Raw genomic sequence first — 22364 nt, forward strand, 5'->3', positions numbered from 1 at the left:
AAATACTTAAGGACGTAATAGGTGACCTCCTTACACACCACATTCTAAAGAACATGTTATTTACATATTTTTATGAAATTGCTATTTAGCGCTGATGATTGAATCGTAGAATATAAAATTAAATTCTTAGTTGTATCAAGTTGCATTCTATTACAAGCACCATCCCGACAGCCTCCGCAGTGTCATGCAAAGAATTAGTGGTGCCTAAAGCGAAACCAGTTTGTCATAGTGGATGCATTCGACTCTCGGGCTGCAGGGGTGTTTGACAGCGCGGAGGTTGGCAAACAATGCAGATCCGGGAACTAACCAACGCGTGGGGGGGTGTCTTCATATAACTATTTTTGTGCGCCCGTTTTTCTTGAAGACCGAGAATACCGATTTTAAATAATCATGTGTAACGTTTAGAGAATGGAGAACATCCAATCTCTTTTCATTTATGGCTCGTTGAGTGGGGGCGGAGGGGAAAACAACCCAGTTCTCACCCCTTGATCACAACGTGGGTGTCCCCAGGAAGCATCCCGTCCGCATACTGTCAGCTGAGCTCAGGATCGTGGTCCATCTTTCCCAGTTTAGCCCAAGTCCCATCCGCCGACCTGGCCTCCAACAACGCTTGTTTTGGTGACAGTCCCGCTTCATTGTGCAGTTTAAATCGGGGGGAAGGTTTTCTCATTCGGTACCGGGATTTTTTTTCCAGCGTCGACACCCCTAACGGACAGCGGGGAACAACACCCCATGAAGTGTGGCTTTGTGCGGTAAGGGAGATTAAAGCGCTTTTCCATCCCTTTAAAGGTATCTTTGCTATTTCACCTTTTTGCGCTGGATGCGCGGAACGCAAATTAATGACGTAGCTGTCCTTTTAAAATTGGTAGTAAAATAGGAAGTTAATCGATAATCCAGAAAGAATCCGCACTGAGCCAGGCTTTTATACAGTATATGTTCATTTGGTGATGTTTTTGTGGACATTTTGGCCTGCATGTATGTGTAGTTGCATAAAGGGTTCGTGTTGTTGAAATGAGGCACGCCAGCCTGCATTGCAGTAACAGCCGTCGGTATGCAAAGGTCCTAAGAAGCTCTGAATGAGGCATCGTACGGAGCTGGATTATTGGAAACTGGGTGTCAATGATACAAGTGCAACGTTTCGTTTACAGCTTGTAATTCCTCGTGGTGTACCTATCTAATCAATATATATTCACATATAAGCCCTATCCGTTGTTTTCATAAACTAGATCAGTACCAGACACTGAAACAAAGTTAACACAGATAATTAAAAGAGAAAATGAAAAGGTGTTGTGGATAGATATGGATGCCTTGAGAGGTGTTTCTGGGGTCAATTATTATGCTGTGTAAAAACTGGACCGATATAGATATCCTGAGACTTCAGTCATATCGAATGACAGATGTCTCCAACTGTTATAGCTAAACAGAGAGAAGCGACGGAACAAAATGCGAAATCTAAATAAACTCAGTTTCCGGAACTGTCTGTTTTAAACTGGCATCGCCTTCCTCGTGTAGCTTCTTAGAATCTCGGCAGTTCCCAAATCTCCAAATATACGTCTCCTGCTTTCTCAGGCCCTTCGGTGTCTGTGTTCATGAGGCAGGAAAGGAAAGGGCAAAATATGAGGCATGGATGACAAGGGCTTCAAGGCTAATGGAGTTACTTGGGCATCTAGCCAGCAGACAGATAATGTAATAACGAAATGAACACAAAATGGATTTGGGTCTTGATAAGTGCTCATAGAGCTATATTCTAAGAAACGGTTTAGCTTACTATTAGTGTCTCTGTGCCTGGGCAATTCAGTGTTTAATGAAACAATTTCTTAAATGTGTTTATGTTTTTGGCAATACAGCAAATAACCACATTACAGAAATATGTACACTACCTGTCAAAAGTTTTAGCATACCACAGGTTTTTACCACTTTTCCATTTATTTCATAAACTGCAGATTTTTTTTTATTTCTTGTTAAATTTTGGGAGGTTAAGTGAACAACTATAAATGAAAATATAAGTCAAATAAAACAAGTTTCTTTTATAGCATGGAAAGAGTATGTAACAGTGCATGTCTGACATCCTATTGACTGGTTGTGTGGTGATGACATGGTCGAATTCTAGACTGTCCTTTAACTTTAAATGCACTAGTTAAATGTTTCATCCCAGGTAAACAGAGCAGTATTTGATGTCCCTTGTACAAAGAATGCCTCAAATTTGCTCTGCTGTCATAACTGATAGAGGAGGCTATGTTGATGAATCAAAGATATGACATTTACTTTCCAACAGACGTACTCAAATGGTGGACATACTGTAAATTTGTTAGCAAAGAATATTGAGTGTATTTTTAATAAACAGTTAATGTTAATTAAGTGACAAGCAAAGTTAGAAAATTTCAGTGCGTGCAAAGACTTTGGACTGGTAGCGTAGGTTCATTTTCTTATAATATCCTAGCTGTACGTCCGTATGTGTCAAAGAGAATACATCTCTTTCTCTTCCTTCATTTTTTGTTCTTTCTCAGTTAAGGGTTTTAATCTTCCTTTTTCTAAATGGTGTCAGCCATCTTTCACAGACAGCAGTAAAACTCTCAGGTTTTGTTCAGCCTTGGTGAGCCTACACGTGTGTCATAGCCACCCACCCTCTAAGTACACAAGCACATTCTTCACGGCCTAACCCTATGCCTCCTATCGATCCTCTTAGCCGGTGAGGTGTGTGTAGCAGGAGTCGTCAAAGGCTTTTTACTGGGACTCGCCACTACTTTTGCTAAACATATCAGTGAGGGACATGTGACAGATCACACTGCTCTGCAATTTTCCTTCCTGCTTGGTCTGCTGTTGCACGGGTCATGTGACCTTCTGATAATGGTAGCCTGCAATCCCTGTGTTGATCAGCATGGCTGCCATACCTTCTTCTCTTCCACACGGGGATTGGGGTTCCTGAGCTAGTGAACAGTTCCTCTTTGCTCTTTAACTCTTTCGAATGCTGTTATGTGGCCCTGAGGTGCAGTCCCACCTACAGTAACTGGCCTGCCAATTTATCATGTAGATGTCACCCTGCAGCATACATTGAAGTTAGTCACACGGGACTGGTTGATCTAGCATGCAGTGTGTCACTCCTGAGTTTGGACATGGTTTGTCCAACTCATTTAAGGTTCAGTGAGGGAAATCCCATGTTCACTGAGCAGACTGTAGCTTGCATATTGCAGAATGGACTGGCTACTCGGAAATTTTGGTAATACAAGTTTGACGGCCTGTAGTGGGCTCTCACAAATGCAAAATTCAGTCAATATTCAGCTTTTCTATTGTTTTTTATATGAATTCCCTCACTTTTCATTAGACTGATGCACAGAGAAATGGAGTTAAATTGGACAGTAGTGTGAGTCAATATACAGCTTGTATAGAATAGTTTATAGTTATTATCCTCACTTGTCATCATGACAGTATTTTAAAGTTTGATTTACAGTAAAAGGATCCAACCTATAAATAGTTTCTCTCAGATGTGTTTCAGATCCTGGATTTGTTTCAATTTTGTTTTGAGTTATTGAGGCTAAGAGCTAAAATATGACTGCTGTGACTAAAAAGGGATGCTTTGTGATTTGTGATCCAGTAAGCAAAGTGCAGCATTTATACTGAATGATCCGAGATGAATGAAGAATGAAGTCATTGTTTTCTGTGCATGATACCCGAAAGGTCAGAGGATGTAAGGTTCAGGTGTAAGAGCTGAAGCGTTTCACATGCAGTACTGATTCATGAAGGCGGATCAGGGGTGGCATTCTCACGCATTCACCGCAATAATGCCCCCAAAGTGAAGTGCTGCATGGAGATGTCTAGAGTGTAACCTTCAGTCTCCTGCGTCCCCAGCCTTTCACAGATGCTGAGTATGCCAGGTCTCCACTAAAGCACCATGGACCCAGAAGAACAGGAGCTGCAGAATGACTACCGATACCGGAGTTACTCCGCCGTCATTGAGAAGGCCCTTCGCAATTTCGAGTCCTCTAGCGAATGGGCCGATCTCATTTCCTCCCTGGGCAAGCTCATTAAGGTAGGCTGCTTTATGACTTCACTCCATTTCCTTTCTGGATAAGCTCAGTTCTTCTGGTGCGTTCGATCATCTCTCGGAACTCGGAACTTCTGAGGTGAGTGACATCACATCCGACAATCTCCCGTTCGAGCTACCACAACTTGGAACAAACATGGCTGCCTCCATGAATACGCTGCTGTGTTGTTGCTTTATATTTTACCAGATTTGGAGTGAGATTCTTTTTTCCGAGAGACAAACAAACAAGAAACATGAACTAGTCAAACCACATTAAAAGCTTTTTAAAATATTTTAGTACATTCATAGCGGTATTCTTTTTTTCGAGAGGCAAACAAACTACAAACAAACAAAATACACTAATAAGTCTGGTGAAAATCTGATATTTCATGCTAAGGTACTGTTTACCATCATGATATAGTATTCTCTAAATTGAACACGTGCAATTACATTTATAACTATTAATACATTTAAGAAAATAAACATTTCAAAATATTTATAATATAAGATTACCGTAAGCCTGCATGTCGCCATGTTGAAATGACGTCACTGAGGAAACTCGGACAACAAAATTCTGTCCGACATCAACGTCATAAAAGTGGCGTGTTTCCGACGGGAAGTGACGTTTTTCATGACGTTTCATGATCATCTGAGTTCCAGCTCCGAGAGAAATAATCGAACGCAGGATTCATCCCATGAATCTGCTGATGTATCGTTCTCCTCCCTGTTTCTGGTTCAGGCACTCCAGAGTAACCTAAAATACTCTTTGCTTCCGCGGCGATTGATAATTGGCAAGCGTCTGGCACAGTGCCTCCATCCAGCTCTGCCCAGTGGTGTGCACCTCAAAGCCCTGGAGACCTATGAGGTCATCTTCAAGATCATCGGCACGAAATGGCTTGCTAAGGACCTCTTCATATACAGGTATCATGGTCTATGTTGTTTTGAGGTGTGTGTGATGGATGCCTGGATTGAGCCAGGCAGTTCAGACTATTCAGATGGTTCTCTTGTGTGGTTCCCTGATGGTGGGATGAGCCGTCGAAATATACTACCGTACCAGTCAAAGGTTCTTGCACACACCGAGATTTCCTGTTTTTGCATGTTGCTCACTTAAAATTTACTAGAAATACACTCAATATTCTTTGCTAACAAATAAATTTACAGTATGTTCACCATTTGAGTGCCTACATTAGAAAGAAAATGTTCTTTCTACAGGGTACATTAAATACTGCTCTGTTTCATAGGATGAAACGGTTAACGATTAACTAGTGCATTTAAAGTTAAAGGACAGTCTAGAATTTGACTATGCCATCACCACCCAGCCAGTTCATATGACATCAGACATGCACTGTTGCATACTCTTTCCACGTTATAAAGAACTTGTTTTATTTGATTTGTATTTTCATTTATGGTTGTTCATGCAACTTTCCAGTGCTTTACAAGAAAAGTCTGCAGTTTATGGAATAATTGGTAGTATAAAGTGGTAGAAGGTTGTTGTGTGCAAAAACTTCCTACCCACCTTCAAGAAACGCCTCAAGACCCATTTGTTTCATGAATTTATTTATCCTGATGCCACTTCACATTCCCGGAATGTTCTTATGTTACACTTCTGGTCCTTGAATAGTCTCATTAGGTTCTTGCTTTGTTAGAAGTTGCTGTATAGCTCTAGCTTCTCCATTACTTACACTTGTACCTTGGCATTCATTGAAAGCTCTCTGCCTAGTTTATTACCTGGCAGCAAGTATGTTTTCCATGTTTTTTGCATGACTTGAACATCACTTTGGACAAAAGCGTCTGTTAAATGTGTTAAACGTAAATGTAGATGTAATTGAGCCCCAAACGGCAGGCTTGTAAACATGCGATGATTGCCGGTGTGTGGAGATGCCTGAGCAGCCTCTGTCTCCTGCAGCTCTGGACTCTTCCCGTTACTGGGCCACGCAGCCATGTCTGTGAAGCCGGTTCTTCTAGCGCTGTATGAGCGGTACTACCTGCCCCTTCAGCATGCACTCTTACCCAGCCTGCAGGCCTTCGTAACCGGCCTGCTGCCCGGCCTGGAGGAGGGGCTGGAGGTGTATGACAGGTACACCATGTCCATCTGTTCGGGGATCACAGACACATACCCCTTGATGCTGTTACACATTAAAATCCCTGTCGGGGGTGGACATGCACACATCCACGCATGTTATTCACGCAGGCAGGGTGGGGGTGGGCCTGGGCCCACACTGACGCTACTTTTATGTCTCTTATTGTTATGTATACAATCTCATTATGGTGGAAATCGTAACAAATAAATATTTAATATGATACTTAAAACAATTTTGAAATAAAATAGTTTGTAATGTTTTGTAGTCACACTATGTTTTTAAGACATGTATTTAATGAAAAACATGCTTGTGGAATTTGCTAACTACTGCAGTGCATGATGGGTATGATATTTGGTGTAGGCAGGGCCTAGATGTGAATTTGGAAAGGGGGGGAGTGGCATGGTCTGTTTTTCCCGGTGTATAGTTGTTCACCACTGATCCCTGTATCGATGCGATTGTCTTGAGCACAGGACGGATGCCCTGCTGCTGAAGCTGTCCGCCCTAGTGGGCCCGCAGGTGCTGTATGGGGCACTGTGGGGCAGCATGCTGGTGACCCCCCTGGTGCGTCTGCCTGCTTCACATTTCATCGTCATGCACTTCGACAGGATGGCCCCGGGCCGGAAACAGACACACATGTTGGGCACTGACCATGGACTCGTGGTGAGTGTTTATGCGTGGATGTGTGCATGTCTGGGCAGCAGAGTCAAATTAGTTTGTGAGACCTACTGTGTGAAATATTACATTAAATGATCATAAAAGTATGTGGGTTAATTAGAGGACTAGCCTAATTTAAGGCCAATTCATGCTTCACTTTTCTGCATGCACTTTTGGCAGCGGACAACTGCGGCCGTGCACATGTGGTCCAGCCCACGCGTAAGTCGACCGCGTGCGCACAGGATAATTCATTACGTATTTCCAGTAGGTGGCAGCGTGGAGTTTCACAGCTCTGCAGTCAACGACAAAAGAGTAGAGGATGAATAGTTGTTATTGTTGTAGCATTTCATTTGCCTTGAAGGTCGGAAGTCGGAGCTGGGAATGATGTCACACCCGAGTTAACCACATTCCAGTACAGCAAGTCAGAAAGCCATTTAGCAATACCAGGCACCTGTTTCAAAGATTTCTTGCTTAGCCAGATGACATCGGATTAAGGCAGGTTTAACATACCCCAGATTAAATAGGCTTTATTTTCGGTCACTTACGTTTTACCCAGACATATTAAATCCCTTGGTTCCAGAATGAGATGTTTGCCAAGCTGGTGTCCACAGACACCGTAATGCCAAAGGTGTGTAGATGCTCCTGTTAATAGAGTACTTAGCCACACCCATTGTTGACACAGATACACAGTTGAGTACATAGGGTACATAGGCATTCAATGTCCAGCAACAAACATGGGACCGGAAACTGGGTAGTTCAACAGAAGAGGTTAGTGCAGTGTTTCCCAACCCAGTCCTCGGGGACCCCGAACAGTCCACATTTTTGCTCCCTCCCAGCTCCCAACCAATCAGGAATATCGAATACCTGGTACACATGCACTAGGAGCTGAGAGGAAGCAAAAACATAAACTGTCTGGGGTCCCCGAGGATTGGGTTGGGAAACACTGGGTTAGTGACTTTCAACTTGGCCTTTCCACCCTCAAGCCAGGTCCTCAATCCAGTGACCATGTGATCACAGGCACTGAGGCTTAAACCCAAATGAAACCCTTTTGGTGAGGCCGGGGATTGAAACCAGAACTTCACATTTGCAAAGTGTGGTCCTGTCCCTGAGCTACATCCCTCAGCCAGCAATGGCAACAGCATCAAGTCAGTTCGGCAAATGACTTTCCTACAAGAGCTTTTCTGGTCAACCACAGGTGAAGTGATTGTGAAGGTCAAACCTGATTATCCAACACCAATATCTGACTTGAATGGCAGCAGATCCCATCAGCAATGTTCCAACTTCTAATGGAAACCCTTCCCAGAAGAGCAGAGGCTGTTATAGCAACAATGAGCCAGCCAGCCTCATATTAAAACCCTTTGGATTTTCGAATGATGCAATGGACAAGCCCGTGTTCAGATACTTCTGACCCTGTAGTGAACTGCTTTGTAAATGTGACTAGATTGAATGTACGTTGAATGTGATATCTTACAGGTTTTGTTTTTACTCCTGTTGAATTGTACATTAATCTTAAGATAATGTTGATTATGTCCTCTTTCTTTCACAGATGAAGTCCATCTGTCTGTCCCTGCAGGACTCCAACCTGCTGGTACAAAGGAATGTGTTGGAGATCCTCCTCTTCTTCTTCCCCTTCTGCACGTGCCTGGTCTGTGTTTTCTGATTTGACGTTTTATATATTTTTGTGCGTAATCATTTTATTAATCTTCATAAGAGTGGGTTAAAAGGGATGTTTTAAACGTTGGGTTTTGTAACTTTGCGAGGGTTTTTTTTATTATTATTTGTCACATGCAGGCTTCGGCCTACAATTTGACCAACTCCGCCATAATAAACATAAATGTAGCAATAATGAAGGAAAACAGAAAAAGCAACAATATACAAATATATAAGAATAATGAATAGGAAGTTATACTGAAAAAGAAATGATAACCAGAGATATACAAAATAACTCAAGTAAAGTACGTTCTTGAACTTTATTCAAGGTCCTGATCGGTGCTTCTGTTTTGTCTCTTGTTCCCCAGGACCCAGCAGAAGCCAGCATCCCTTTGACTCACGATGAAGTCATTTCTCTCGTAAGCTCCGCCTTGATGGCCCTGCTCAAGAGGGACATGTCACTGAACAGACGACTTTACGCCTGGCTGCAGGGTAATCTACAAGCTCGGCGAACGTCGGTGTGTTTGAGTCTCACTTTGTTTGTGTGCTCAGGCATGTGAGTGTGTTCTGCTGCCACAGGCACCGACTCCAAAGGAAGCATGGTGGCCACAGACCCCAACTTCTCTTCCACGCTAGAGGAGCACATGACCTTCTACTTTGAGCACTATTCCAGGGAGCTGCTGCTGGAGGTCAGTTTAACTGTCATCAGCCGGGTTTCTCATTAGTGTTTATTATCGTAATAATCACGTTGTGCTGATTATGCACAGGGTGTGTTACTGTGTGAGTGCTAATTTGCTACTGGACTGGGTGGCTTTGGGAATGGTTCACGATGTTGTCCACACAGGCCTTGATTAACATCCTCAAACTGAAGAACGCCGAGGTGGATCCAGAAAACGTGATGGTGTTTCTCAGGCCTTTCCGCATCATCCTCAGCCTGCTGGACAAGCCAGAGATAGGTGAGATTGCACCTTCAAGTGTTCTACAAGTGAATGTGGAACATTTATCTAGCTTTAAGTGCCTTTGTTGTCAGTTCATAATCCCAGCCTTCAGTGGGTCATTTCTGCCCAAAAGACAGAACTTATCACCTTCTGGACACAGAGCAGTATTCTGAACTGTGATCTGTCCTGGTAAGTAGGGTGGATGATAGCGGGTCATACTCTAGGTAGGAACATCCTGGGCTCAAATCCTGCAGTTGGCAGGGGGCAGCAAGGCTCTTGTCCCCTAATTGTTCCAGAGACAAACTGGTCCTGTTTTTTCAACTGTACGTCGATTTGGATAAAAGTGTCTGCTAAAAATAAATGTACTTTTGCATGTATGCATGTATGTCACAGGTCCAAAGTTGACAGAGGTCCTGATGTTGGAGGTGGTTCGGGCATTGTACACCTACATCAGGGACATGCTGGGGGAGGAAGACAACACATTAGAGTCCTGTCTATCCAAGAACCAGCTGGGCAGGTGAGGGTGGAGGATTCTTCAGGTACCATTTTCATCATGACCAAAAGGCAGAAGTGACTGCAGCTGCAGCTCGTCTCATGCAGTGTGTCACCTGACTCATGGACACCAGCGATTGGCTGGTGGTAGGGCATGTTAAACGGAGCACAAGCTATGTCCATGCGCAGTGGATACAACAGATAACCAGTCATTGGGATGGCTGGGAAAAATAGCTGTGTGTGATGTTTGTAGTTACCCACGTTACTGAGGAGTGTTATAATGTAATAAATGACTGCTACTACTAGCTTAATTTCAGGGGTAAAATGTGAGGAAGCGCCTCCGTTTCTGGATCACGCTACAGAGGAATTAGTCATGGAAGCATGACTTTAATCCCATGATGCCTTGCGCTCTATTCCACTATACAGTAAGATCAAAGAAAACAAAAATGCACTGGAGATCATTAAGACTGCCAGCATGCTGATTTCATCTCTGAACAGCGAGTTCCTGTGGGACTTCATGACCAGGCGCTTTCAGGACAGTCTCAGGTACATCATTTCATCTCCGCCGATTCTCCACAGGTGGCTTATCATGACACTGGTGTCATAGCAGTTAAACAGCTGGCAGTGTGACCAAAATGCAGCAGATACTGATGTCTGTTCTGCCCTCGAGCTGGGTACTGAATTCCTTTAGTAAATGTCTAGCTGTGTTCATTGAACGCTATGCAAGTCATTTAAGAGCAGTCTATTTATTTACTACATGAATGACAATGCAAATAGTAAATTAATCGTTATTAAAAGTCCTTCCACTAGATGGCTTCCATGTGATCTGTTTTTATATTCATACCTTGCAGTGTGGAACCATCAGGACAAGAAAAGGGCGCCCCGCCCTCCGTGTCTGAGATGTCTGTCCTCATTATGTTCCTGCTGGAGGTTGTCCCACTGGTAGGCAGCCATGTCCTTCATGCACAAGTGATGAATGCATTTTCTTATGGGATGCTCTTGGTTTCTTTATGCGAGGTTTTTATCCCTGAGAGGCACATTACCTGATTGGCTTGTCTGGATCTCTACAATATACCTGTAATTGATATTTTCGTATTATATTTGATTGTCACACTGGGCAGCGGTTGGTCCAGACCGAATTGCAAGTTAAGCCAGACCCAGCCGATAATGCACTGATAATAAACCAGTACGGTTAACGTGCAAAGGCTTGAAGTACAAAACCGAGAATTCCGGTTTGAAGTACCAAAATACAAGGTCGAACCACCAAACTTCGCACATACATAACTCTCTATAATCCTGCCCCCCCCAATTTTTTTATAGATTGATCTCTATATGGAAAGTTATTGTTAACTCATTAAAGTTCATGAAATGCTCTGACGTTGAACAACAATCTAATGCGGACTTTTGATCCAGAAGTTTGAGTACCCCTGACGCAGACTATCTAAGTGACTCATTTTGTCTCTGCTTTACCCCAAGGAGCTATACTCCGAGATTCAGACACAGTACTTGCCCCAGATGCTGTACAAAATCCTGCAGGCGCTGCAAGCCCATCTGGCTGCACTCACACTGCCTGAGCTCAACCAGGCCATGCGGACCGCCTTCATGATCCTCAGCAAAATCCGGATGCCTGTGGCCTACATGGACATGGAGGCGAAGCCCCAGATGAAGGCTCACAAGGTTAGCTAATCAGCTAGTGAGCTGGGAGGAGCTTACTCACACTCTCGACCTTAAGAAAACTATTGAATAAATGCAGTTTTATAATCAGGTTATAAAAATTGGTTGGGGTGAGGGGGTTGACTAACACAATATTGATAATAACAATATAGATCTGTGATCAGGTTATGACCCTCTCCTGGTTCTTGAGATAAGATTACTGTTGGGTTTCCTACTGTAGACTATGGAGAACAGGAAGCATCAGACAGGTGAGGAGCACAGTGTCGATGAAGGGGACATAGAGGAAGGGGAGGAGCCAGAGCTGGGAGCACTGAATGAGGGGGTGTGGCTGGAGGCGGAGCCTGGAGATACATCTCTGCCCACGGTGAGCTCTGAAGACAGCGGCTTGGGTCTCAGTGCCTCCACCTCCGAACAGCACTTGTCCCAGCAAAAGGTGGCACCAGAGGCTTGTCCAGCCCAGGACAAAGTGTGGAGGAAGGGGGGCAGCATGGAGGATATGGCCCGGTGCATGCAGGACATCCTGGACTCTTTCATTAACAGGTAGGGACAGATCAGGCATGAGCTGCCCTAGTGCTACAATGTTGTGCTTTGCTTAGATCTTTAAAGTTGGGTGTTTCACAATATGTGAACTTGACCGCGCTTCTGTTCTCATGTACCCATTTTACGGCGTCTTCCACTGCCCAAGACCAGTTCCAATACTAAGAACACAGGTACAGAGGATGGTAAAAATCCCAAGATGCCATTCTTGCCCTGCCCCAGATACATCAGTTGTATTCTTGAGACCAATCGCATGATTTACTGCACCACAAGTGAGCAAGACCAGTCTTGCCAAGACCACAAGTATGATTTTTGTGTTCTTGTTATTGAGAAACACACTCTGTCTCCTTTCTCTTCCTTTAAGCTGGTACACACCTGGTATCGATGTGACTAACGTCATCTCCATAGCGGAGTCTAATCCAGTAATATTCGGTGAAAAAAATCTGGTCATAGTGTTCTCATATGTAGATATTATCATGTTGTATTTTTATACCTAAAAGTAAGGAATTTTAATTGATGCTTTAGGTATTTGCCATTTACCTTACAGGCTAACCCATGGGAGGGTAACCTAAGTCTCTTTGGTTTTCAGTCTAATAATTCTCTTCCCCCCCAACCTGTCATGCCAGAAACCTGCTGCGTTCAGTGGGAGAAGAGAAGAAGCAGCGGGAAGGTAGCGAGGCTACCGGCACAGACCCCGCAGCCCCGAAGGCCCTGGCAGGACAGAGAAGCGGTCGTGAGCAGCTTCGGGAGAAGCTCACGGAGCTCTTCACGCCCAACATGCAGAAGCTGCAGCAGCTGGCTGACTCAGCCTTCCCGTCCTCCAGGAGGCGCCAGAGGAGTGGGAGTGAGGGTGGGGCCAGCCTGGAGTGGGGGGCTGGCTGTCTGTCTCGGGACAGAGCGGAGATTTCAGAGTCCTGTCGGCAGGCTTTCGGAACCACCTGTCACCTGTTGCTGGAGTGCAGTACGTTCCCCGTGTACCTGCTGGAGGACGAGATCGAGGTCCTGTATGCAGCTACGTTTCAGAACACCGGTGAGTCCGATGATGTATGCAGCCAGGTTCCAGAATATTGGCTGTCGGACCAACAAAGTCTCCTTTCTTCCCATCAGGCAATGATAAATGTAGCCTTCCGTCGTGGCTGAGGTCCCTGATGACCCTGTGCTGCGTTTCAAAGGACAGTCAAATTCAGCATCTGGCCATATCCTCGCTGCTAGAGCTGGTCAGCCACTCTCAGTCCTTGGCACTGGTCATGAAAGACAAGTACCAGCGGTACAAGGGCTCAGAGAGCAACCCCTTTAGTGGACGTCTGCAGATGGTGACAGTGCCGCCCGTCAGTCCTGCCCTCCTCAAGGCCATGGAAGAGGACACAGATTTCTATCAGGTATCAGGAACCCGAATGGCGGCTGATTGACTGTTTCCACTGAAGGCTACATGTGTAGTTCCCTCCTGGAATTTAAATCTGGAATTTGAATTTGACCGTTGTTCTGGTGAAGTATTTCCCAGTCCAATCCTGGGGACCCGCAGTTGGTCCATGCTTTTGCTCTGTGCCAGACAGTCTACATTTTTATCTCCCTCCCGGCTGTGGGACCCCGAGGACCGGATTGGGAAACACTGTTCTAGTGGATTCTTGTTCATTTGCCTGTCGAAATGAGGAAGCCTTCTTCTCCCCGAAGCGTGTGGCGCAGGTGCTGTGGGCACAGCTGGACTCGGAGCAAGGAGAGCTGCACGTTTCCTGCGTGGAGCTCTTCTACCGGCTGCACTGCCTGGCTCCGTCCGCTTCCGTCTGCGAGGACATCGTCTGCTTGGCGCTGCAGCACAGGGAGAAGGTAAGAGTACCGTACCGCATGCGGCATAAGTCAGCCTTCGTGGATGTACTCAGGAGGTTGAGATGGGAGGTTCTGTTGCAGGCCGTCCAGCTGGAAGCTCTGCGCAGGTTCTCCATTCTGTGGCATCTGACCCGGGATGTCCAGACCAGCATGGCCACGTCACTGAACCGCTCCTTTGACAGGTTCTGCCTCCGCGTGGCCGTTTCTGATTGAGGTCCCAGTCAGCACCAGCTGCTGGAGCTGCTTTGTTGACGCTACACTCTGGTGTTTCACAGATCGCTCTTCGTAGTTTTGGGCCGCTTGAACAGTTCGGATGGGTCAGTCAGTACCACAGCGCGGAGCTGGCTGGTCCATGCCCTCACCCTTGGCGATGTCACCCGGATCCTGGAGCCCGTTCTGCTGCTGCTGCTACACCCTGAGACACAACGCTGCTCCATTCAGTGCACCTGGGAGAACCTGACCACAGGTGAGTAACTGCCAAGGGCTCAACTCGCTGTCCCCATTTAGACTCTTAGCATGCCAACAGTGGGAATTCTTAAGGCTTCCGGTATAAGTTTGAATCCATGTTTTCTTCAGGAACCCTGAGAATTGTAAACCACAAGGGCAGTTTATTGCCTTATACTTCCGGGAGTTCTGCGGATGTCATGGCAACGGAGAACCTATCAGAGGACAGGCTGCTGACCTGGCTGATGGCGGTGGACCGCGAGACTCTGTGGGCGGAATTGGAGCATATCCCAGAGACTATGAAGGTCCCAGATTTTTCCGTGGAGGGGGACGGTGAGAACGAAGACAGGATGGAAAATGAAGGGTGGAGCCGGGAGTTGGAGGAGGCGGAGGGGGAGAGCAGCGAGCACACGGACTCAGCGGACACTAGCGGCGCGCAGCTGTCCACAGAGACCTCCACCTCGGCCTCGGGCACAGCCCCGTACCTCCAGCGCATGGACTCCACCCACACCCAGGCTTCCGAATCCCTGTCCAGTGAGGACGAGGAGGAGGAGCTAGCAGCCTTGGCCCACCAAAGGCTACTGAAGCAACAGCAGGAGCAGCGGGAGGCTGTCAGCGCGCTTTTCAGACACACTCTGCTCTACCTGCAGCCCTACGAGCATGCCCGCACCCTGCGGGCCTTCTCCGTACTGGAGATCCTTGTCCGAACCTGTGGCCGGCCCTTCGTGGAAGCCACATCTACCACTACCCTTGATTCTGGAGTCCCTGCTCACCTTGCTCTGGTCTGTAGTCTGTTGTTGCGTCACCAGGAGATGCTGGAGGGCCGCAGCTTCTATGGACGCTGGCCGGCCCAGTCCGCGGAGCCCCAACCTCAGGGCCCGCTGATCGAGCTGCTGGCCAGCCTCTGCCTGCGCTTCCTACGCTCATACTATCCTCGATACCTGCGTGTGGATGTGCCTCGCCTACAGGGGAACCTCCAGGTCCAGGTGAAGAGCACAGAGGTGCTGACCTGCTTGCTGGGCCAGCTGGTGGACTTGGCCCGGGCTCAGGACCAGCCCAGCCTAGAGCTGATCCGTCGGCTCCTGTCAGCCAGCGGAGTACAGCAGTATGTACTTCTCTCGCTCTCCGCCTCAATGCATGTCAGTCAGCTGCACAGCAGTGACGAGGACGCAGTCGGAGAGCCGGAAGGGCCGTCCGAAGAATGCCTGATTGAGCGCGACCCCGACGTGGCTGGAGAACATGCCTTGCAGGTGGAGCTGCTGAAACTGCTGCGGGTGCTGGTGGTTCTGGAGCACCTTGTGGGCCCTGAGGCAGCCACCGAGCAGCACGGGGCCACCAACGCTGCCTCCCCACTGGCGCGCGAATGGCAGACAGCCCAGCAGTACCAGCAATCCATCCGTGCCCCGCAGTATGTGCCCGATCAGCCCATCACTGCACAGGGCATGTTCGTCTCGGCTGTCTCCCGTGCCCTGCTGCCGCGCCACGGCTACACCATGCACCCACACTGGGTGGCCTTGGTGTGCGCATCGCTGCCCTACCTGGGCCGCTCCCTCGCCGTCACCGCCACCCCATTCGTCATGCAGATCTGCAAGAACTTGGACGAACTGGTGCACCAGTATGAGCACGAGGCCAACAGGTCTGCCCACAGGTTAGTGCTCCAGATGACACCGTCTCACAAAAACGTGCAAGGGTACCATTCAACCTGGGGAATCTATTCTAGGTGGCAGGTGAGGGGACCTGTGAGATCTCTCGGTTAACCAGATGTGGGAACCCTGAGGATCCGTTGTGTGTCAACAGGGGCAGCGTGAAGAGGAAGGCTGTGGCCCCAGATTACCTCCTGACCCTACTGGAAGGCCTGACCACTATCACTCATTATTGCCTCCTAGATAATAGGAAGGTAAGGAACCACCCAGTCCTTTCACTGCTTCCCATCCAGGTGTTCCTGCTCCCTCACTACTCTGATTATAATCATCACCAAGTTCCATTTCTCCTTATTCCAGGTGAATAAATTTCTGCCTCTCTGCATAACTTCTTATAGCCCCTCACGACCTCCGACGTGGCGGACCTGCGTAATGCTCGCAACGCCATCCTGGAAGAGCTTCCACGTATAGTCAGCAGTATGGCTCTGCTGTGGGGTATCATCAGGAGAGAGGAGGGAGCCAGGAAGGGTTCTGAAAGCAGCCACGGCCCTGGGCAGGCCTACCATTCTGCCTGCTTCAGGAACATCAGGGTGACAGATGGACGCTATGCAGCTCCTTGGATTTTTTATATAGTCTGAAGGCTTTTGTGATCAGGTGGATATGACCTGCTTTCCATTTATGGTTCAGATCCTCAGGCAGAAGGTGCTGGAGTTTCTGGACCCCCTGGTGGGCTCGTTCGGGATGCAGGTCATGGCATCTGTGGGTGCTGTGTGGAACAGCAGGAGAAGTAAGAAGAGGCACAGCCAAAACAAGGCTAGTCCATTTGGTCCAGTTTGACAGCCACGTCACCAATGACCTGCGTTACTCCATGACTCATCTTCCCAACTTGGCACCTTTTCAGACAGGGCTTCTGTTTCCTTTAGATCTTGCCGGCCGTCAGTGAGCCTCACTTGACCATCGTGGAGCTCGTGAAGTCTCTGAGCGTGCTCCATGTCGACACCATTTTGCAGCTGGTCAAAGAGGTTGTGAAGAAGCCACATCAAATAAAGGGAGAGCAGGTGCCGTCTGCTTTGATGTGCATGTTCACGCATGTGTACAGTGAGAACCAGATGCAACAAAAGTCACACAGACACACGTCCACCAAACCACACTCTACATTTCTCCCCTTTACAGAAGTCCACTCTTGTTGATGTTCCCCTTCTTCATTTTACCTACACCTACATCCAGAGGTATGTGAACAACGTGAAGACCCCTAAACTTCCTTTATGTACACTCGGGTGAAGCTAAACTCTTAGCATATTGATTCCTATGATCCCTACTGTACCATCTTGCAGCATCTCTGCTCAAGTGCTCCAGGAAAATGTCACTCCTCTTCTCTGCCTCCTGAAGGAGTCAGTCCAGATGAATCTGGCTCCTCCTGGACACTTCCTCCTACTGAGGTGAGTCCCACTCCTTGTGCAGGCATAGTACCATAAGATTCAGCCATAATCATGGTAAGTTAGGGCAGTGATCAAGAGAACATTTGAAGCAAACTGATAGAATCAGTTTCTTTCTTGGTGTCATCTTTCTTGATCATCCTTAGTCTGATAATAATGTTTATATGTTAAAAAAAGAGGGTCCCCCAATTCTTAGAATACCCTGCTCAAACACATGTATTAAACTTGACAATTGGCCAGTGAGCTGAATATGGTGTGTTTGAGCAGGGAAGCCTGAAAACCCTGTTGCAGGCTGGTCCTCCAGGACCGGAATTTGAGAACCCTGTGCGAAAAGATCATTTTCTTCACTTCTGATTTCTCTCTGCCACAGGATTCTCAATGATTTAGTTAACAGACTCCCCAATCTAGAAAACAAGAAAGACAACAGAGATGTGCAGGTATGGTGTGACCAAGAGGGAAAGTGTGGAATCGCAGAACACCGGTAAGCCACATGGCCCTGAGAATTCTGCTTCTCCTTGGTGATGGAGCATAGGAGGTGACCCAGAGGATCCTGGACGCAGTGGCCAATGTGGTGGGCTCCTCCCTGGAACAGACCAGCTGGCTCAGTCGCAACCTAGAGGTGAAGGCCCAGCCACAGGTGTTCCAGGAGGAGGAAGAAGAAGCAGATGGCGCAGATCTCCATGGTAACTTTGAGGAACTTTGGGATCAGGCAAGAACAGGTTTAGAGGAAATGAAGATTTAATCACTGTGATATCAACAGCCTTGACACACTGTTACTTTTTGCTCTAAGATAGTAGCCTGAAATAATTCAATTGTGTACTTTTTTAATAGCACCAAAAATCTGTTGTGTGTACTAGAGAAATATAAACTACATCTAGGCTTGAAACATCACGTATTCACTTCACTTATTAGTGCAGCAACTGTCTTAGTTTTTTTGGCAAATTTTTACTTGAGCATTTGTAAAATACGAACGAAAATCTACAGTATCACATGATTTTAAAAATGGCCTATTAATCATTTTGGAGCCACAATTTTGTGTAGATCCTAGTCAAGACCGCACCGCTGTCACCTAGTGCAGAAAGTCCTATATATTCCTGAAATGTTACCTGTTGCCTCCATACTGCCCTGTATAATGCATGAACGATGTTTGTGTATGACTTGTCTGTATCACCTACATATATGATGTTTCCTCCCAGACGTCGCCGCCCAGCCCAGTGCTGTTGTGTCCTCATCAGCACCATCTGTCTACAGTGTCCAGGCTCTCAGCCTGCTGGCTGAGGTATACCGCCCCCCCCCCCTCACACACACACACACACGTAAACACGTGATCACAAATGGCAGCTCGTTTTTCGGTGAGGCATGTTACTGAATGGTTCATGTCTCCCGTTAGGTGTTGGCTCCCCTCCTGGACATGGTGTACCGCAGCGAGGAGAAGGAAAGAGCCGTCCCTCTTATATCTCGCCTCCTGTACTTTGTCTTCCCGTACCTGAGGAATCACAGGTATCCATGGGATCTGTCTGCTTCAGATTATATGTTTAGACATGTGAGCATGAGCCAACCACGCCCCTGGCTTATGTTTGTGTTTCCTGGCAGTGCACACAACGTGCCAAGCTTCTGTGCTGCAGCCCAGCTGCTGGGCAGTCTGAGCGGCTATGCCTACACAAAGCGCGCCTGGAAGAAGGAGGTCTTTGAGCTTTTCATGGATCCTATGTTCTTCCACATGGATGCCGCTTGCGTGACACAGTAAGGTCCCTAGGGGGATGCAGTTTTGGCTTTCCATTTCTGTTCAGTTACATGGTGATATTTACCTTACATATATTCTGCTGATGCACCACCAGTAAACATTTTAAACAGTCTGTAATTTATAATATGTATATAACATCTTCGGAGAATTGTATGTATTAAATTTCTTGTAGGGAAATGAAGTGAATTGTCACGGCATTCTTTGACTTTAGTAGCCTGTCTGATATAACCGTTGGACTATTTCCATCTGCTTTCATCAGCTGGAAGTCCATTGTTGACCATCTGTTGACGCATGAGAAGACCATGTTCAAAGAGTTGATGAGTGAGTAATGTGGGTGTCCTTCATTTCCAGCCCGTACAGTTCTGTGAGTACTTTCTAACCATGTGTTCATCTCTCCCCACCCTTCAGGTCTGCAAAGCAGCTCCTTGAAGGTTCTGTCAGGTCAGGAACAGAAGGCTCTCCTCCTGAAACGCCAGGCCTTCTCTTTGTTCAGCGGTGAACCAGACCAGTACCACCCCTACCTACCTCTCATTCAAGGTATTGCATGGGGGCCAGTTCTCACGGAGTACTTGGCTGAATCCAGGCAAAGGCCTCAGGGTTTCTCTTCATGGTCTAGCATGGGAAACCCTCTCTTTTTTGCAGAGCGCCTGACAGAGACACTGCGGGTGGGTCAGAGTCCTTCTACTGCGGCACAGATATTCCTCACATTCCGAGTTCTGCTCTTGCGAATCTCGCCTCAGCATCTCACATCATTGTGGCCCATTATGATCACAGAGCTGGTGAGCCAGGATCCGGAAGGAGGGCCGCTCTTCCTACATTGAATTATTTATAATGTGTCAGATGCAAACGAAACACCAGAACTGTTTGATATAATTTTGCATCCTTCCTGTCAGATACACGCGTTTGTTCGGCTGCAGAAGAATCTGCTGGGCAATAAAGTTTCAAAGTGAGTTTCCTTTTGCCTTAAAAACGATTCACTTCACTTCAGCTTGGTTCTGACCCGTTTCCTTCCTTCTATCTCTATCTTCAGAGCTGTCGGTCGTGCTGGGGGAGGCCAGGGGGGCCCAGGAAGGAATGGAGCCCTGTTCCTCCAGAACGAGTTGGACATGTACCTCTCAGCCTGCAAGTTCCTGGATACGGCTCTGTCTTTCCCACCCGACAGGATGCCCCTCTTCCAGATGTAAGTTGGGAGCGTCCGAGGAACTCGTTTACATTGCATCAGGAACTTCACATCCTCGGGATCGGTGTCAGTTTTCTCATGGGCAACCAGGCAGGGAATGATGGACCCGCATTCTGCACTTAAAGGCCAATATTTTCTTGCCCGATTAATGCATATAAAAGTAGTTTGGTTTTGGTTTAGTTTGGTTTAGTTTTGGTTGTATATGATGTGACACTGATTTTTCATGATTGTGATCATTGAAGTTCAGCTGAAAATGAGATGTGACAGATCACATAGTGGTGTGGGGGCTCATCCCTGCTGTTACTGTGCAGCTACACTGTAAGCCAGGATTCCTGCCCATTATCCATCAGACTGTCCGCTTTTACACATGCAGGTATCGCTGGGCATTCATCCCTGAGGTGGATGTTGAGAACTTCAGTGGACCAGACAATGGCTTGGTGGAAAGTGAGCCGGAAAGTCAGCCCCATGTCGTTCGGATCCTGGAGGGGCTACGCTGCAGATTTGGGGTGTGATATTACATGTTTGCGTAAGGCTGCAGTCTTGCTGCAGTTTCTTAAGGCTGTGGCATTCTTACGGTGATGCTGTGTTCTGCTCCAGGAGCTGAATGGTATGGCGTCCAGTGACAGCGCTGAAGAACGTCTGGAGTTCCCCCTGCTGAGGTCACGCTCCATATCCTGTATCTCTGAGCTGTTACCTTTTCTCCAGGTCCTCAGTTGCTCTTTCAGGGCTTCTAAGGAGCTGCACATTCATGGACCAAAGGTGCAGTACCCTGCCCCCAACAGTGAGGCAGTACTGAGCCGACTGGAAGAGGTCATAGAGGTGGAGTTCCTTGAGACTCTTTGAGCTGGGCTGTTTCATCTTTTTGCCCAGCTCTCCTCTCAGTGTCGTGGTGCCATATTTGCATACTTTTGTGTCCTGTAAATGAGGTCAGACTGTCCTATGGCTGATTGGAAGAAGAGCTCCATCTCACCTGGGTCTGCTCTTCCTGTGCGAGCAATTCTCAGGCTGTGTCATGTGGGAACTTCAGCCTATAGCAGTCCGCACCCCTACTATGGTGCTGTCATGCTGAAAGAACTCATGGGGATCAGGAAAAACAGGAAGAATGAAAAAGGAACCGTGTGGGTCACAGATTCCAACAACGTGTTTGAGTGAGTGTTGGGCACATGGACTGAGTCTTTTTAGACATACAACAACACCGTGCCAATGTGCTCTGTTGACACGCTACATGGGTGAAAAAACACCAAAAGAACTTTAAAAGTAGCCCTTTGTACCTTGTCTTTTCTCCATTGCCGTGAAGTTCCCCAAAGGCGTATCACGACTTTAGATATACCGATGTGCACGCCTATAACATGTAGTCCCACTGAATCGGAATCTGCATCGTCTCAGTGCCCAGGAGGCTTTTCAAGGAATGGACATGAATCCATTTTAAAGGTTGAATAACAAAAACCCTGTCGCTTTCTTGTCTGCTTCTGTCCCTAATGAATGTTATCCTTTGGTCAGTGAAAGCCTAAATTATGGCAATTTGAAAAATCATAAATTAGTATAATTAGTGCATATTATAATAATCATCTGTAAATAAGATTATCTGTGCAAGTGAAATAATAAACTTGTTGATCCTCAGTACATAAAAAAATCCTGCAAAATCATAATGACTCTTCATCTACTACGTTTGCTGATCCAGTACAGGGTTCTAAAAACCCCAGGCAGTAAAGCAGGGGACACACTGGGAGGGACTGTGTAACAGGGCACGCATGCTAAGGATAACTTTGAGACACCGGTTTCACATTCTAGTGCCTCAGGGACATTGTATCACTGTAGGAGTCAGACAGCAATCTTGTGTCCCTTCAAGTCATACTGCATACCATACCATAGTATTTTATATGGTCATTTGCAGCACTGATCATCTGCTATTGAATTATATTTTAACCCATATGTCACTACAGACCTGCGACAACACATTGCAAAAAAGGGAATTAGTTTTTTTTTTTTTTTTAAAAAAAACCTGCCTTGTGACAGACTGAAGCACTAAGGCTGACTGCCAGTACTTTT

At 46.8% G+C, this 22364-nt stretch overlaps 1 protein-coding gene across 2 annotated transcripts; it reads left to right on the forward strand.

Annotated features, from left to right (window-relative positions):
- Positions 1-365: 365 nt before the first annotated feature.
- dop1b (DOP1 leucine zipper like protein B) lies at positions 366-21935 on the forward strand. Of its 2 annotated transcripts, none has more exons than XM_049023122.1 (38): positions 366-752; positions 3847-4027; positions 4761-4942; positions 5928-6098; positions 6573-6762; positions 8303-8401; positions 8775-8898; positions 8986-9095; positions 9251-9362; positions 9738-9861; positions 10263-10382; positions 10688-10778; positions 11316-11513; positions 11731-12050; positions 12674-13077; positions 13155-13426; positions 13719-13871; positions 13953-14053; positions 14147-14337; positions 14448-15963; positions 16113-16212; positions 16354-16545; positions 16643-16768; positions 16879-17013; positions 17129-17184; positions 17290-17394; positions 17762-17828; positions 17924-18074; positions 18588-18670; positions 18782-18891; positions 18985-19134; positions 19395-19456; positions 19544-19672; positions 19778-19914; positions 20029-20081; positions 20166-20315; positions 20689-20821; positions 20913-21935. In XM_049023122.1, the coding sequence occupies exons 2-38, from the start codon at positions 3890-3892 to the stop codon at positions 21156-21158; spliced, it is 6801 nt and encodes a 2266-aa protein (XP_048879079.1). In that variant the 5' UTR covers positions 366-752; positions 3847-3889; the 3' UTR covers positions 21159-21935. The 2 variants fall into 2 exon arrangements, with proteins under 2 accessions (XP_048879079.1, XP_048879071.1); XM_049023114.1 differs by having other exon boundaries at positions 367-752; positions 11313-11513.
- The last annotated feature ends 429 nt before the right edge of the window (positions 21936-22364 follow it).

Source organism: Brienomyrus brachyistius, chromosome 1, assembly GCF_023856365.1.
Source record: "Brienomyrus brachyistius isolate T26 chromosome 1, BBRACH_0.4, whole genome shotgun sequence".
Classification (NCBI taxonomy): domain Eukaryota; kingdom Metazoa; phylum Chordata; class Actinopteri; order Osteoglossiformes; family Mormyridae; genus Brienomyrus; species Brienomyrus brachyistius.

Coding starts and splice junctions, on each gene's coding strand:
- dop1b (XM_049023114.1), top strand. CDS start 3,890: ATGGACCCAGAAGAACAGGAGCTGCAGAATGACTACCGATACCGGAGT. Junction 4,943..5,927: donor AAGGACCTCTTCATATACAG/GTATCATGGTCT, acceptor TGTCTCCTGCAG/CTCTGGACTCTTCCCGTTAC. Junction 20,822..20,912: donor GGCTACGCTGCAGATTTGGG/GTGTGATATTAC, acceptor GTTCTGCTCCAG/GAGCTGAATGGTATGGCGTC.